Below are 17,093 nucleotides of genomic sequence, written 5' to 3' on the forward strand. Positions count from 1 at the left end.
GATTTGGAAACATTGCTCATAAATGCCAAAGATCCAGACAGCTCCTACCTTCCCCCAGGACCACAGGAGAGATGTCCCCTCAGGGGCAACCAGAGCTGTGGGTCTACCTTCCAAAGGTTCAAGGAACTCCAGGACTAAGTAAGACAAAATTACACCCTGGGGTCCGGGCCCCCATGAGCACTTCCTTCCCACTCCCAGCCTGTTACAGCCAATAAGGTCCCATAGCCAAACCCAGGCCTCTCCTGTTCCCTGGGCAGCGAGCTCAGCCACATGGCCAGCTCCTTCCTTGACCAAGGGACAAGGCCAGGATCTCAACATTCCCAAAGGCAGCACCACTCCCTTGCAGGGCCCTCGCCTCCCGTCTAAGGAGCTGTCTCACCCTCCCCCATTTCCAGAGCTCCACCCCATCCCCTGCCATATCATGGCAGAGGATGGAGAGGTTCCCTAGGACCAGCCCAACCAGGATGGAAGGACTCTGGCCCCCCCCAGCGCAAGGAGAGGAGTGATCGCATATCTTATACACCTGGGACCCCTTTCCCGGACCTAAGATAAATGCCACGTTCCCAAGGGAGGAGGGAAAGGGGGCAGGAGGAAGTCTGGAACAAGGATTCAATGGAGAAGGAGAAACCAGGAGGAGCTTTGAGATCAGAATTAAATTCTTTAATACAAAATGTTTTTTTTTTAAGATATATCTGTATTTCTTTGTTGCTGTTTAAAAATAAATATGTACTACGGAATATCTCGAAAAACTGCACTAGGGACAAAGATGTGATGTTAATATCTTTCCCCCCACAATTATTATGGATAAACAGTAGCACCAATAAATAAATGATAACAAATATTAAAATTAAAAAAGGAGAGAGATTTAGTATGTAGAATTCTCTATTTTTTCTTGTTTTGTTTTTACATATAAAAAACAGAATAGCAATGTCTATTTTATCAGAATCACATATATACATAAACATATATATATATATATACAAACACAAGTTGCCAAATATATATATAGTATGTAGATGTATATTGAAACCTTATTTCAAAGGAATGTGTGGTGGGAAGCCAGGGGAAAGGGTAGGGCAGAGCTGAGTGTTAGCAAAATTAAATATCTGTTCAGGACAAGCTAGTGACTGTCACCGATCAGGGAGAGAGAGACTGGAAACATGAATTTTATACACGAAGACCAGTACAAATAAGAGAGAGCGAGAGAGAGCAAGAGAGAGATACATCTCATAAATAGTTGAAATTAAATATTAACCAAGAATACTGAAAAAACCCTACTCTTTAATTAAATTAACTGTTTTAATTTCTAATTAAAAAGAGATATTAAATAAGTACCGTATATAAAACACTTTCTCTTTTCTCTGCCTCCATGGCGGGCACATGGATCCTGCCCTGTCTCTCTGTGCCGCGGGAAGGGTCGGGTGGGGGACAGAGGAGGGTTAACCACTCACACACACAGAGCCAGGTCTCCTGGGGGACAGAACTAGTGGTTTCAATGGTCTGAGGACATCAGGCCCTCCTGGGCTGCACCCGGGCAGGGGAGCAGGGAACGGGCCCAAGCAGGAGGCCCTTCCCTCGGACGACGAGCCGTCACCGGGCGCTCTTCTTCCACCAGTGTCTCTCTTCTCTTCTCTAGGACATCTGTCAGTAACCTCTTGGGCATCTCAGAAGCAGGTGAGAGTAGCCGAACGTTACCAGTCTCCTGGATCTTCCAGGCAGTGCCCCTGGGAGCAGGATGCCCGTGCAGCATGCAGAGGGGACCCCGAAAGCACAGCAGCGTCCTGAGGCTCCCCGAACTCCTGGTCAGAGCCAGCGTCCTCGTCCCTGTACCTGTCGTCTGTCTTTCTGTCCATTTGACTTGGGGTAGAGGCTTGGAACCAGGACTGGGTTTGTCGATGTTCCCAAAAGCAGGCCAAATTTGCCCCCATGCCCTGGCTTTGCATGTTCCTAGGCAAGGGAGGGGACCCTGGCCTCCCTAAGAGGGACAAAAAGATCGTGCCAGAGTCTCTCCTCCCATCCTCTTCCTTGTTGGGATCTGGGTGGGAACATTCTCCTCCCAACTCAAGTCCACAGCAGTCAAATACATCCAGTGAAGACACCAATAACATTAGCAATGTTAATTTAAAAAAAAAAGAATATATATATTTTATATATATAAAACATATATATTTATTTTTATATATATATATAATATATATATATATATATATAAATGTATGTATGTGGGTGGGTGTGTCTACAGGAATCCCAGAAATAAAACTCTCTAATCTTCCGGGCTCGGTGATTTAGCAGCAAGAAAAATAAAATGGCGATCCAATTCCAAGAGGGACCGTGCTTGGTCACCCGCCCGGGAATGCTTCTGCCGGAGTCTCACCCTCCGGACCCAAAGTGCTCTGCGCAGAGTCTCCTCTTCCTTCATTTCAGGTTTCTGGATTAAGGATTGTTCTGTCGATGGTGATGGTGGTGTGGTGGCAGCGGCGCGGTTTCTCTATCAGTCGTTCTACATCTGTCTTTCCTGGTGAGAGGTCTGGTTCCCGAAACCCTGAGGGAGGCTCCTTCTTCCAGCCCAGCTCACCGCCTTGGCTTGTCACATCTGCGGGGAACGGAAACAAGAGTCCGGCGGTTAGGGCCAGGTGAGGAGACCTAGTGGTGAGGCCAGCAGCCTCCCCTTCCTGGCAGCCCGAGTCCCTGCAGCGGAGAGGACAATGAAAGCATGGTCCTGCCTCAGGGAGCCCTGGGGTGGAGGAAGAGAGCCAGCCCCTGTCCAAGGGGGTCCCTGTCCGAGCTACCGTCTGAGAAGTAGCTTTGCCCAGGGCTCCCAGTCTGCCCTCTAAAGCTTACGATCTAGTTGAGACGAAACAAGGACATGGAGACATCTCATCACAAGCAACAAATAAATACGTACTAAAGAACAGTCCCTACTTGACATTTAAAAGCGGAAGAGTGACCAGAGCTGGACCAAGTTAATCAGGAAAGGGTCCCTGCAGAACGAGGTGCTCTAGCTCAGTCTCTGTGGGGCTGGTTTGGGGAAGACAGTGAGCAAGGGAAACCGGCCTATGCAGAGGCCCAGACAGGGACAGCCAGCTGAAGGGGAGGCGTTGCCCCCGGAGAAGTGAGGCTCCCAAGGGAAGGGGGGCCAGCAGGGCCTGGGGCCCCAGGAAGCTGAGGGATGCAACTCCCTTCTCCAGGCCCACCCTCCCAGCCTTGGCGATAAGCTTCCTCTTTTCTTGAGCTCACTGGCAGCAGCAGGCCCTAGGTGCTAGGCTGCCTTTCCTTTCTAATATGCTATTTAACTTAGGGTGGGAGAGAGACAATCAGTGGCTGTGCTACTCCCATTCATGCCCTTGCCGCTGGGCTGATCGTCTTTCACCCTCCCAACTGTGAGGACGGGTTAGAGCAGGCCCTGCCCTTCTGAGAGCCTTTGAACGGGGATCCTAAGCCTCCAGTCTGGAGTACTGAATTCCCCCATATAGCCAGGTCTGGGCTTGGGGGAGGTCTCTGAAAGCTGGGGTAACTTCGGTTAGCTCCCAAGTTACTTCAGACATCCCCATCCCAGACAGTCAGTCTCTGCAGAATAATCTCTACAAAAACCCTAACATGGCAAGCCTTTCTTCTTCCCCAAAGCCTCCAGGGGATGTGGCAACCCCTCATCCAGCCCTGGAGTTAAGTGGAGCCCCCGTTCCCAACACTATATACATTTCCTATCTTCAAATACCACCAAGACAAACAGAGCCCCACATCAACACCTCAAGACCTGGTCCCCAGCATCCTCTGAACACCCATAAGCCACAGGAACATGGCAGGTGGGAAGAGGCAGCCAGACTCCAAAGACTTTGTTGATGGAGCATCTGGGCTAGCCAGGGGACACAGTGGCCCTGCCTGGGGAATCGCCACAAAAGCCCCTCCTCCCTGGGTGACACTCTGGCTTAGAGGGCTCCCTGCCTTTGAGCACAGGCCAGACGGGTATAAACGCCAGTCAAGGCATCAAAAGATTGCCAGCCACCTGTCACGGCCCTGTGTTCCTGACCTCACCCTCCGAACTCACTCATGTATTCACCTATCCACACTTAACACTTCCTTTGTCCTCATAGTGGACAAGAAACAGAGATACAGATGCCTTGGGAGAGGGGGTATCACACAGGTGAATAAAAACCAGGCCCAGGTATGAGGCGTTCACAGTCTAAAGTTAGGAAAGAGGGAGTGGCCCCTCCCTTCACCCATCCTGGGGCACTCGGAAATATGTGGGCTGTTTAGGGTTGTTGCCATGACTACTAAGGTATTAAAGATATCTAGTGTGCCCAGATGTTAAATCTCCTACCGGCCCTAAAACAACAACCAGAGCCCGTGCCCTCCAGAACCCCAGTCTGAGGAGGGACTCAACCTCTGCCACCTGTGGAGAGACACTGCGGGGTGAGAACCCCGGTGGTGCCGACTTCGGAGGGCAAGGCCCCCAAGAGAGTGTTTGCGCTTTGTAGAGGGCAGCGTCCCTGAGAGTCCCCCACACCGGGAAGGGCCCTCAATATTAGTAGCAAACAAAGGCAGTAATCACAAGGTCAGGACCAACAGCCACCACGAGAAGGACCACGGAACACAACACTCGGCTTGCTTCCACACCACCACATTAGGCCACACCAGACTACCCACTCAGACAACCCGGGCAACCTCTGAATGGGCCCTGCCAGGCCAGGCCGGTGCCCACCACCCACCGCTGGGGCCCTGCGAGCCAAGAAGGTAGTAGTCACCAGGCAGGCAGCTAGAAGCTGAGCAAGCAGCTGGCCCCTCTCAGGTGCTCTTTCTCTCTCTCTCAATCTCTCTCTCTCTCTCTCTCTCTCTCTCTCTTTCTCTCTCTCCACCTCTGTGTGAAGCTCCTCTCTGACTCGGCCTCTGGGAACCAACCTGCAAGTACGTTCGTTTAACTCAAGCTGCCTCGCCTTGCAACGTGAGTCTGTGTTTTTGCAGGAACATTTACACGTCTGCGGATCTTGTACAAACAAATGCTTTCTCCGCTCTGAGCAAGGCCCACAGGGACTGCAAAAAGGCAAAAGGAAAGACATCTAAGCTAGAGCGTCAGCAGAGAGAGAGAAAAAAAAAAACATGCAACACCCCCTAATGTGTGTGCAGCGGCGCCCCCACCCTGCTCATGGGCCCCCACACCCTTCCACGCCCTGGAAGGATCCAAGTGCTACAGCAGAAGACAGAGAGCGGCGGAAAGAGGCAGCATTGGCTAGGAAGACTGCCCGCAGAAGGAGGCAGACAGACGGGCAGAGAGTGCAAGGACAGGGCTGCAGTAAGGGGCAGTGTGGTCCCACAGGGACAAGTGCAAGTCTCAGGCCACAGGGCCCCAACAGCTACTGCCCCTAGAAGAGCACACCTTAACGCTTCGCCTGCTGGGGACAGCAATTGGGGGCCACCTTCTCCCTGTGCAAGGGCTCATACCTAGGTCCCGCCACCAAAGGTGGGCTAAAATAGAGTGTATCAACAGGCTGAGCCCAGAGGCAGTGTCCACAAGCCAAAAGGGCCCAGGGCAGGACCCACCACAGCCTCCAACCCAGAGGAAGCAGCTGCCCTACAAGGAGGCTTCTGTGGGTGCCATGGGTTAGGTCAGAATAGGGGACTCCCCTCCAGAGTCCATGAGAGGGGCTGCCAGGTGATGCTTGACCCCATCCGACCTCCTCCTTCAGCCAACAACAAGCTGCCTCATGTCATTCAAGCCCTTCCTCACACCACATCTGCCCTCCTCACCACCCTCAGCTTCCAGACAAGCGCAGAAGCCTAGAGCAACGGAAGCCAGTCGGGTGAGCAGGCACTAGTGCCCGGCACCCTCGCCAACATGGGCCCACCACCAGTGCCCAGTGGGTGAGAGAAAGGCAGTGCCCAGCCAAGCCAGAGCCCCCTCCACGATTCCTCCAGGCCCACACTGCCCACCCACCTGCCCCCAACCTTGGACCAGCAACGCCACCACCAACTCTACTCATTGGTGCCAATTAGTGGAGTGAGAGTGAGAGAGAGACACTGGGGCAGAGGGGTGGATTAGAGCCAGGGAGGGAAGGAGGGAGAGAGGGAGGGAGGGAGGAGGGTTAAGGGGTCCTGTGGGCAGGAGTTAGATTGGGGGCCCTGGGTAGGCTCCAGGGAATGAGACAGCAGAGGCACCACATACAAGCTTCAGGATTTATACCGGGATTTCTTGCGCTTTCTTTTTTGCCCCTTTCCCTTTCCTCGAACTGATTTTCTGGAAAATAAAAAAAAAGAGCCAGAAGGCGGGGTGGGCAGGGGGAGGAAAAGAAGCAGTGAGAAGGGCAGGGTATAGGACATGCTCAGGAGACTAGAGGCAGTTGGGCTCCAGGAAAGAGGTTACATACACATGTAGGTCAGGGCAGCAGGCACCTTACTTTGGCCACCCCGGCGTGGCAAACCCAGCCCTTGGCAAGGTTTTGGGTGGGGAGCAGAGGCTGGGTGGAGGGCCCAGGCCCCAAGGGCCTCCATGCTCATGGTCGCTCCTGGTCCGAGACAGGGGGCAAAGCACCAAGGGCAGGCGCTTTGCCAGCAACCCTGTGCAAGACTGACCCTGAAGGTCAGGGGGCTATAAAAGCTAGGCCAGAGTTTGGGGAGAATGTCAGAGACCTGACTTGATGGGGTGGGAGGCAGGGGCAGCAGGCTGTGCTTCGGGCACCTTCTGTCTTCATTTCCAAGTGCAATAGCAAGAGGATCCCTCTAGGAGTCCTGCCTCCACGAATGGGGGGTGGGTGGGGGGGAAGCAGCTCCACCGGGGCTGGCACAAAACCAAGGACTGGCACAAAACCAAGTGCGGCACATAAAAGCATCAGCTTCCCCAGCCATAACCTGGGCTGAGAGGTGGGGCTGGGTGTCCTCAGAGCCCCAGGCAGGCTGGCAGGAGGGTGGAGTGGGAGTTAGAGAGGCATGGGGAGGAGGGACCTGGGTGTCACTTGGCAGGGAGCTCTATCCCCAGCCTGCCAAAGCCTGTTTGCTATACCATCTCGCCAGACCTTCTTCCGAGCCCAGACGAGCCCCCTACTCTCCCTGTGGGCAAAGCAGGCATTTGGGGAATGGCAAAGGGGGACAGGCTGAAGCCTGTCCCCCTTAAGGGAACCTGCACACTCCACACCTGCCAGGCTCAAGAAAATGCCCCTCAGAATGTCTGCCACAGGGGAAAAAAGGGGCTATAAGGGATCGAGGTAAAGGGCAAGTCTGTTCCCTCTTGCTGAGAGAAAGTGCTAGAAGTAAAAAGGTCTAAACACACACACACACACACACACATACCTTTTCTCTCTCTCCTCCCCCCGACCTACTCTCTCATATCACTACTCTGGTAGCTACAGCAATCCTAGAAGTTGGAGACTTAGGGAAGAGGCAAGGGGTTGAGGCCTAGGGGGCTTCAGTGTCTCCAGAACACTGGGAGCAGATAGGATGGTGGGGGGTGGGGGGAGGAAGGACATTGCGCTCTCTCTGCCCTTTTCCCTGCACACTCATGCCCCATGCCAGCTGCCTCAGCTCTCAGCCCTGTCTGGCCTGCCCCAGACCATGCCCCCAACCCCCTGTTCTCTACCCTGACCCACCTTCCACACTGAGCAACTGGAAGCCTCAGAAAATAACCAACATTCAATTCTTTCTCCCTGGCCAAGACAGCTGAGTGTCTCTGACCTGCTTCACTCCTACAAGAGGGCATGCACCAAGAAAACACCCCTGCTGGCCCCAAATCCAATTGTGCCACCACAGCAGGCACCTTAAGAAGGCGTTTCCTCTGACACACGAAAGGTGGCCTCTCTGCCACCCACTCCCTCTCCCTGCTGTGGGTGATGGGAGACCAGAGCAAACCAGGGAGCCAGTGTCCAGACTGCCCCTCGACACACCCAAACCGAAGTCCTGGCCAGGAATGACCTGGAGGCCTGGAACATGTCGCATCTCCCAAAGGAAGCTCCGGGCTCCAGGCTGGATTTTGTCACTAATTCTAGAGCCATAATCCTGGAATTTGCTCCATCCCACTGCTGCCACATGTCCTCATGAGACCAACTCCCTGACCCAATGAAGCCATCAGACCCCCTGAGAGAGGAAGCCAAGAGCCCAAAACCAAGAAAACCAACCAAGGAGAAGGAGAACTATAGTCATGGCCACTTACTTTTCTTGCCTTGCTCTATCTTTCTTTGGTCTGCGGTGGGTAGAGAAAGAGGAAAGAACAAAACAGAGGTTCAGAAGGTGATGATAATGATGACAATAATAATAACAATAGAAACTTAACTTAGTATTTATGCTACGTCAGTACAGTTTTACTCTCTTTACACATACCTCACTTAATCCTTAGAACAATGCTATTAGGTACATATTATTACTGTACACACTTTATAGATGTGGAAACTGAGGCACACTGGTATAAAACTGAAGTGCCCAAGGTTACACAGTTAGAAAGTAGAAATGAGCTAACACATGGAACATGCTTAACCCTGGCACAGAGCAGGTACCCTGCACCTGTTTGCTGAACAAATAAATCCGTGACTCTCCATCCTCACCTGCATTCACATTTTTCATGCTGTAGGAAGCTCATCTCTCCTATGTGCTGGACTTTGTGAAGTCTGATACGCATAATCTGGAGGAAAAGGAAGCAGATCACAGAGATTAGTGACCCAGCCAGCCATACCCACATGGGACACCCCTGTGGCTCCTGCCACTCAGCAACCAGGGGTTCTATAGAGCAGGGATGGGTGGTGGAGGTAGGGGGGCCGGGGGCTCTGCCAGAAAGAGCCTCAGGCCCATCCCAACTCCCCCAACCCTGCTGACCTCAAGGAGCCCCTGCTTCTCTTGAGGGCAGACATGGCTGCAAGGGTTGGCCAGGCTGGGAATTCAGGTCCTGGGTTCTCAACACTCCCCATCCCTCCCCTCCTCTCATCCCCTCTAGGCCTCACCCTGACCCCTAGTAGCAACCCACGAACCCCCCCACCCCAGGGTCTCAGTGCTCCCTCCACTCCACCCTATACAGGCTGAGATGGACCGTCACCATGCAGCACCAAACAACTGGCTTTTAAATTCTCCACAGACCATACTCATCCAGCTTCCCAAACAGAGCCCCAAAGAGGGAGAGAAGGCAAGACAGACTCCTGGCACAGGTGTCACCTTCCTCCTGAGCCCAGGGGACAAAGGTCAGGGAAGAGGAAGGGGTGGTCGGGGCTTGTTGGGAACCTGGACAGGGAAATGAAGGCATTTTTTTCCCCCAAAGAGGCAAAACCCCTCCGCACCTCCGCCTAACTGACTCGGGGGCAAGAGCTGAGCATGGCAAGTCTGACTTCTCCTCTCAAGTGTCCCCCACCCCCACTCCCCACAGGTACCCACCTGCATGGTGATGTTGAACTCTTCCGTGGGCACACACTCCAGGCCCTCGTCATTGCAGCAGCCTCCACACCGCATCAGGGGCACACAGGACGGCTTAAAGATATACTCGATCTCATCGGGATACTCTTGGAAGATGTCCACCAGGGTCTCGATTGGACGGCAGTAGCTGCGCTGGTAGACATCCATGAACTTCACCACTGCATGGGAAGGGGCAATACAAGAGCCCAGCAGGTCACACAAAGGATGGCCAGCCCCTATCTCCACCCAGCTTTATAAGGCCACTCCTCAGGGTTTCTGTGAGAGGTACCTATTATCAGGCAAGTCCTTCTACAAATCTAACTTAAGTCTTTCTGACTGTGGTTGAAGTCCCTCCCTAAGCTTCCCATTATCAACACTAATGAAGGCCTGTTTTTATGCCAAAGATCTCACAATACTGTCTCAGGTTTCGAGGGAGATAGCCTGCCACATCTGAACCCCCTGCCTCACACCATGACACCTGAGTCAATTCCTGGGTCAACTTTGTACCAGAGGACAGTTTGAGTGGGAATATACCTATCGGGAATGCTCTAAGCTTCCTGTGAAAGGAGATACAGCCAAATTGGCCAACCTACTCCCCATTTCCCTACGACTGCTCCAGAATTCACTGCCATACCCCTACCAACCTACCAACAATCATTTAATGGGCACTTATTATATGCTGGGCACTGTAAACAGCAGTCCATAGTTGTCTTCTCAAACAACTCTCCGCACATGGTACTACTATGAGGTTCTGGTAGGACCCGCATTTTACACTTGGGATCTGGACACCGAGTAACTTGCCCCGAGGCCACACAGCTAGTAAGTGGTAGTTAAAATCAGATCAGACATCAAAGCCTTCCCTAGCCCATGCCATGTGAAAACAGAAGGGAGGCTTCAGGGTTACCTTGCCACCTGCCAGACCCCTCCCCAGACATCAGCACAGGGACTGGGCTGCCTGGAATCAGCGGGTGGCTGTGGGTGGGTACGCTGTGCAGGCCCTGCCAGCCACAGATAACCCCGCCCAAGAGGGCAAACTGCTTGCATCATGGAAAAACGGTGCTGCCACTGCAGCCACAGAGCACTTCTAGAAGCTGATCTGGAGGAAGACCAGGGCAAAGACAGTTTCCCAGGCTGACTGAGGAGCCTGAGGTGCATCGGACCATAAAGGGGTAATTCTGGGCCACAGGGGCCGGCCCTTGGGAGTAAATAAACTCAGGACTCCCTCTTTAATAACTACTCCAAATTGTGGCCCAGCCTGCCACTCCTACCACCACCCCCACATAGCAATCCTGTCCCTGACATGAGTTTCCCCTACACGGGAGGGAAAAGGCAGCATCCAGCCAGCAAGGAGACTGGGCTCTGGCCATGACTTGGTGTGACCTTGGACCAGTCGCTCCCTCTCTGCACCTCAGACTCTGTATGTCTGTGTAAGTGGGTTAGGCTGATCTCTAAAGACGCTGAAACAGAGTCTGACGTCTGGGACTTTATCTTCTACTTTCAGCCCTGAGAACAAGCTCCTTTCTCTCAACCCAGGTAACTCCAAGTTTGGAACCTCATCAAGGCTGTCTCTCCCCAGAGACTAGAGTTGAGCCTCCCCATCCTCCTTCCTCCAGGAGGGGCAAAGGAAGAGAAGCCTGGGGGTGTGGATGTAATAGGTGGGTTGAGGAGAATTTAGAGAGTTAAGGGAAAGTGGATGGGGAGAGGCCACAGGTGTGAAAACGGAAAGTACAGTGGGGGCCCTAAGCCAGTCCTGGGCCTTTCCCGAGGTCTCCACTTCCCCTATCCAGACAATGGGCACAGAATGCTTCACCCACAAAATGGTTAAGCGCCATCAAAAAGAATACAAACAAGACCAGGGGTCCAAAAAAAGCCCGTTTCTAAGCCAAGTTTATATCGAAGAAGATGACTAATCAAGAACTGTTAACCTGACACTTGTCATGGTTGGGGACAGACATGGCCCAGACTTCAGGGCCCCAGGTCCCACCCAGGACAGGATAGCAGAAAAGTCTAGCCTGGGCCATGACAACTGATAGCTGAAGGTAAAAAGACCCTAGATGAGAATTCCTTGGAAAAGCTCTCTGGAATCCCCAAGGCCCATGGGAAGTGAAGGGCAGCACCCTTCACAACCTAGCCATTGCCTCCAAAGAAAGCTGTCCTGCTTTTGCACAGGGCGTGGACACACACACACACACTCCAACATCGGGCTTCTGTGGTTTTCCTTATTTCTCAAAGACAACCTTTTCCCCAACAAACAAAGACCATTTGTCTTGCCTCTCCCAGGCCATAGAGACCACTGGGAGGATAAGGGGGTGGGGGCACTGGCAGCGGGTGGCTCGTCAGTGGCACAGTCTGTGGAGTGGCCGAGAAGCCAGGCCCTCGGCCAAGGAAAGGTTCCCGGGCCAGGAAGGAGGCAGAACCGGCTGGGCATCACCGTGAGCCCTGGAGTACAAACACAGCTCTGGCCACTTCTCTGGGTACACTGGATTTAGGTCAGGGAAATTCACCTGGAGGAAGACCCCAGGGCTTTCTCTCCTCAGAGGTGAGGAGCTGGGGGAGTGGCACCTGAGGGCACTCCTCCCCCAGGCTGGAGCAGAGGCCATTCAGTGGTAGGGAGAGCCTGGGCGTCCCTAGAAAAATGGGAGGCTCCCTACTCTAAACCACAGCGAACAAAGGCAGGCCGACAGGGCTTGGGCAGGGGGCGGGGCGCCTGAGAGCTATCGTCAGCCCTCTGCTGGCGCAGGAGGGAAGTTCACAGCACCCAAACCCCCTCCACCCAGAGGGCAAGGGGAGGCGGTAGGGCTTCTCTCTCCACCCTCAAAGGAATGCAACCTAGCGGATGGGATTCCATGAGGCTGGGCCCTCTGCACCTCCAGCTCGCGCACAACCAGATCTCTGGATGGCAAGGGTCACAGTCCCATCCACACAGGCCCCGCAGGTGAGACATGGCTGGCTTAGAATGACCATCTTCCCCTGAAAGCAGGGGGGACAAGGGACACCTCCCTTGACATCTGGGATACCTGAACTCTCCTTGTCTTCCTGGTCTATGCTCAAGGCTCCCTCTCCAAAGAAAATTTTACCGGAAAGACCAGAAGAAAAAAGCCACAAGTCCTGTTCCTAGAAGAGGCCCAAGCAGGCAACAGAGTCTTCCAGAATGAAGGGTTAATATCACCCTTTCCTGATCCCCAAATTCCTGCACCCCTGCTCCTTCCCCCAACATAATAAAGAAGGAACTGTGCCTCCTCGCCCAACCCCTGAGAGGTCCAGGAGCCGGGGGACTCACCTTGGTGGGCTTTCTGTTCTCCTTCTGCCATGGGCGCAGCCTGAGACCACTGAGGACAAAACGAAAGAATGAGACATAAGCAGGAACACACAGGCCCAGTCAGTCTCCCCCCCAACACAGCCTCTGGCTTCTCCAAGCCTTCCGAGTGGAACTGAGCACCACCAGGGGCTCCCCACAGCACAGAGCCCACCTCCCACCCCTAAACTGCTCCAATTCTGAAGCCAGAGAAGATAAAACTGACCAGACCTTGCGGGGTGGGAGGCTCAAAATGCAGGAGGAAAACACCAGAATGATGCATAGTCCAGGTCCCCACTCCTTCTCCACATCTCCCTCTCCCGGTTCCCAGTGGCCCATTGCCGAGGTAAGGAAAGTACATTCTCTCAGACCCCCTGACTCCCTGGTCCAAAGCCACAGCTAAGTATTAAGGTCAAACAGGAGGACAAATTTGGACTGGGGCAGGAAGGAAGGACTAGGGGCGAGAAAAACAACATGGTGACCTTCTCCTGCTGACATGACAAATACCAGGGTGAGCTGGTGCTGGGAAGGGAGGGGGTGCAGAGGACCGAAGGGCACCAATCACCCTCCCCCATCCAAACTCTTCATTCCTCAGGAATATTTAGCAAACTCACAGGTTGCCTGGAGGGTAAAACCTGAGCAGAAGCCCTGAGGAAGAATAAAGCCCCATTTCTCCCCATATGCAAATATCTCTGGGACCTGAATGTACCTCCAGAGTCTCAAGCTTCACACTCCTACCTTGTTCCCTGGTTTCTTCTCCCTCTCAGACTGGAGGGGTCCCCAAGTCTCTCTCACCTGGGCACCTTCCTCAAATACAACCAGGGAAGCTTTTTATGCCTTAGCACTGCCCAGCCCCTAGGGGGCCCCCTGCACTACCTAGGCCTGAGGCCTCCCCTATCCCTCCCCACCCCCACAAGATCATTCCTCCCCTCCCCAGAAGCTGTGAAGGTCAACAAGCCCAACCATGTGGGCCTGACAGCACCAGCCAAAGGCTTCTCCCAGCCCTTTCAGAGGATCTCCAGTTCTCACTGCCCACCCCACCTGCCCCTCTTGAGGGGTAGATACTGCGCACTGCCCTCTAGCCCACTCAACTGCAAACCCATTGACAGTGAGTCTCACAATCTGTCCGGCACTCTCTCTCCTTCCCACACACCCCCAATGCACCCCAGATCCCCCAGCTTTGCCCCCAGGGCCAAGGTCAGATAACAGTTTCCAGACTCCTAGCTGGATAGCCTCCAACTGTAGCTCCCTCAGGGGCCCCCCAGTCTCTACCTCAGCCCCTCCCCCATCCCCAGGACACCCCTTGGCTTCTTTCTGCCAACATTCCCCCTATGCTTTCCACTTCTGGGCCCTAAACTAGGAGAGGGGACAGAAACCTCGTACCCCCTCCAAGGCCAAGGGGTGCAAGGAGGGGGGATTCTGGGCAGGGAGAGGCCAGACGCCCTTCTCTGGGGGCCTCTGAAGGTCACACTGTGGCCAGTTAGCCACTCCTCCCCCTCCCCCCCACCCTTGGAGGCCTGGAGCCAAGGCCTTGGTGTCACAGTCTGAGGAACTCCCAGTGGCATCAGAGACCCCAGCCCATTTCCTTCTTTCTGCCTCTCCCCAAAGGGACTCTGGCTGAGGGAAAGTGTAAGAGAGGGGTGGAAAATGGCCTCTTAGGTGGCTTTGAGAAGAAAGTTGGGTGGGCAAGTTTAGAGGTCCAAAAAAACCACCTGCTCTTGCTCAACGTCCCATTTCACCCGGACAAAGTGTGTTTGCAAGGCTGGCAGGAGCGCCTTCCAAAAGGTTCAGGGAGGGCTAGTCCCACACTGCCTATGTCACAGCAAATTTCAAACCATTTTTACAAAAAGTGTAAAGTGGGGTAACGACACTTCTAAACCCTCTTTTGGCCCACCTCCCATAAAAACTAAAGCACAGCTCACTCGGAAGTGTGGGGGAAGGGAGGAACGCTGACTGTCACCAAGTCTGGACTTTAGGCAGAGCCTCGACAAAGCACCCGGGTGGGCCCTGGCACCTTCCTTGACCTCTGACAGAGACCATCCTTTCTCTGGACTCCGAGGCCGGAGAAAGGTAGATGGGTCTTCTCAGCAAAAGATAAAAAATAAAGGGGTAGCAGAGGCTTCTCTCCACGCGAGGGAGGAAATGGGGAAGGGGCGTCAGGAAATTCCTCCTAGCACAGAAGGGGGTTAGGGGCTGAGGACGGCGGGAAGGGACAGGGCGGGTCTCCGGGTCCTCCAGCCGGGGCTAGCTCAAGAGGTCACCTTCCCGCGGATGGCTGGCGGGGGGAAGGGCGCCGCTCGCTGCCCCGGACTCCCCGTTCGGGCCCCGGTGGCTCCTGGAACACGCGGCCGGCCAGGCCCGGGCTGATGTAATCGGCTCCGCGCCGCGCGCGCCCGTCCGGGCGGGGGAGGGCGGGCACCGAGCGGGACGCAAGCGAGGACGGGTGGGGGTGGCGCCGCGCAGGTGGCCCGGCAGAGAAGGGGTCCCCGCAGCAATCCACCCCGAAACTTTTCCCAAACTAGCGGAGAGGACCGAAGAGATCGAGAGGCAGTGACAGCAAGCCCTCTCTCGCGCCTGCGCCCTGCCCCCGCCCCCCACGCTCTCTGCCTCCCTTGGTCCAAGGTCCGAGCACCCCCCCCCACCCCCCGGCCTGTTGGGCTCCGGCTCCCGCCCCCGCTGCCCAGACTTCCAGTTCGTCGGGGAACAGCGACCGGGAGCAAACTTCAGCAGCCGCCGGCAGCGCAAGCCCAGCCCCCTCGGCCTCCTCCCGTGGCTCCCGCCCTCCGCTGGTCGGCCCAGATCGTACGTGCGGTGACTCCGGTGGGTGGGCAGGGCCCGCGTGGGCGGTGAGACTCTATGCTGGTGCCCTCCCACCTAGCGTGCGCCCCCTCCCCCTACACGTACGAGGATCGAGGGGGAAGCCGCGCGCCCGGTGCCCAAGGACCCGCGTGGGGCACGGAACCCCCACGCGCGCGCTCGCACGCACGTCCCCAGCCAGGAGAGGCGCTCGCAGCGGCCCGCGGCGCCAGGCGGGCACCGCAGCTTACCTTGGCATGGTGGAGGTAGAGCAGCAAGGCAAGGCTCCAATGCACCCAAGAGAGCAGAAAGTTCATGGTTTCGGAGGCCCGGCCGGGGCCGGCGCGGCTCGCGCTCCCTCTCCGGCTCGGGCTGCGGGGTGGCCCGCTCTCCTCGGCGCCCAGGCGGGCTCCTCTTCCTCCCCGAGCCGAGGCCGGGGCCAGGGCCTGGGGCGCGCGCGCGGCTGGAGCACTGTCTGCGCACACAGCCGCCTCACCGGTCCATGAGCCCGGCTTCCGAGCGCTGAGTCGCCACCGTGGCCCCCTCTCCTCTTCCTTCTCTTCTTCCTCCTCCCCCTCCTCCGACTGCGGCTCCTCCCGGACTGAGCTAGCACTTCTCCCGGTTCCGCTCGGCTCGACTGCCCCGGCGCGGACCACGGCTCCTCCGGAGCGAGAACAGCCCAGAAGTTGGACGAAAAGTTTCAGTGCAATACCGCGAGCCCCGACCCCCTCCACCCCGCCTCCGGGCGCGGGCTCCGGCTCCTTCCCGCGGCTAGCTGCCGCGTCCACGGTCGGCCGCCGGCCGCGGAGGAGGTGGGCGCTGGGGTGGGGGGCGGTGTCTGTCTGTATGTCCGTCAGCGCTGCTGGTCCGATACCGGATCCCCAGAAGGAGGGCTCACGCCGCGCTCTGGCGGTCACCCCCAAAAGCAGGTCACTCACTTTACCCCTGTCCCGCTCGTTGCTCGCTCGCCCGCGCGCGCTCTCTGACCCCGTCTCTCTCTCTCTCTTCCTCGACTTCTCTCCGGAGCTCTTGCTACCTCTTTCTTCACTCTGCTGATTTCCAAAATCCGGAGTGATTTGGCGGAGTAAAGGAGCAATCTCCTCAAACGGTCGGCCCGATTGAAGCGGAGAATGGGCAGCAAAAATAAATTAAAACGGAAAAGAATACGGTATTTTTAAAATGTTTAAGAAAAAAGGAGGGTAAACCCTGGATAAATGAACATCAAATTCCAGTGCAGAGACCCCTGGCTGGTGACTCCGCGGGTTCGACCGCCTGGTCGCTGTTTCTTCAGACCGAGTACCGCTGCCGCCGGCTCCACTCGCCCCCCGAGCCGCGGCCTCCAAGCAACCACCTAAAAAAGGCCTCGCCCCCATTCTCCGGACCCCGCCTCTGGCACGCCCCCGAGGATGGGACAGACCCCTTCGCCTCCAGCCGCTCGGCGCTCGGCTCGGTCCTGGTCCCACGGCGCCACCTTCGCCTGGGGACACCTAGTGAAGCCTAGGCGCCCCCACCTACCCTAGTGAAGGGAAACCTCACCAAGGCTCATAGCCTGAAAATTACCCATCTGCCCCCCTTTGCCCGGAGACCCACACGCGGTATTTGCGAGGAGAAAACAAGAAAGTGAGGTTATGCGCGGACAAGGCTC

General features: G+C 55.6%; 1 protein-coding gene across 3 annotated transcripts; it reads right to left on the reverse strand.

Annotated features, from left to right (window-relative positions):
• Positions 1–864: 864 nt before the first annotated feature.
• On the reverse strand, positions 865–16,792 carry VEGFA (vascular endothelial growth factor A). 3 transcript variants are annotated; one of them, XM_039854476.1, is made up of 8 exons: positions 15,700–16,792; positions 12,638–12,686; positions 9,340–9,536; positions 8,523–8,599; positions 8,135–8,164; positions 6,176–6,229; positions 4,897–5,028; positions 865–2,593 (listed from the first exon to the last, which is right to left on the reverse strand). In XM_039854476.1, the coding sequence occupies exons 1-8, from the start codon at positions 15,763–15,765 to the stop codon at positions 2,572–2,574; spliced, it is 627 nt and encodes a 208-aa protein (XP_039710410.1). In that variant the 5' UTR covers positions 15,766–16,792; the 3' UTR covers positions 865–2,571. The 3 variants fall into 3 exon arrangements, with proteins under 3 accessions (XP_039710410.1, XP_039710411.1, XP_039710413.1); XM_039854477.1 differs by lacking the exon at positions 6,176–6,229; XM_039854479.1 differs by lacking the exons at positions 4,897–5,028; positions 6,176–6,229.
• Between the last annotated feature and the right edge of the window lie 301 nt (positions 16,793–17,093).

The sequence above is a fragment of the Pteropus medius genome, unplaced genomic scaffold (assembly GCF_902729225.1).
Source record: "Pteropus medius unplaced genomic scaffold, Ma_sr-lr_union100, whole genome shotgun sequence".
Taxonomy (NCBI): Eukaryota; Metazoa; Chordata; class Mammalia; order Chiroptera; family Pteropodidae; genus Pteropus; species Pteropus medius.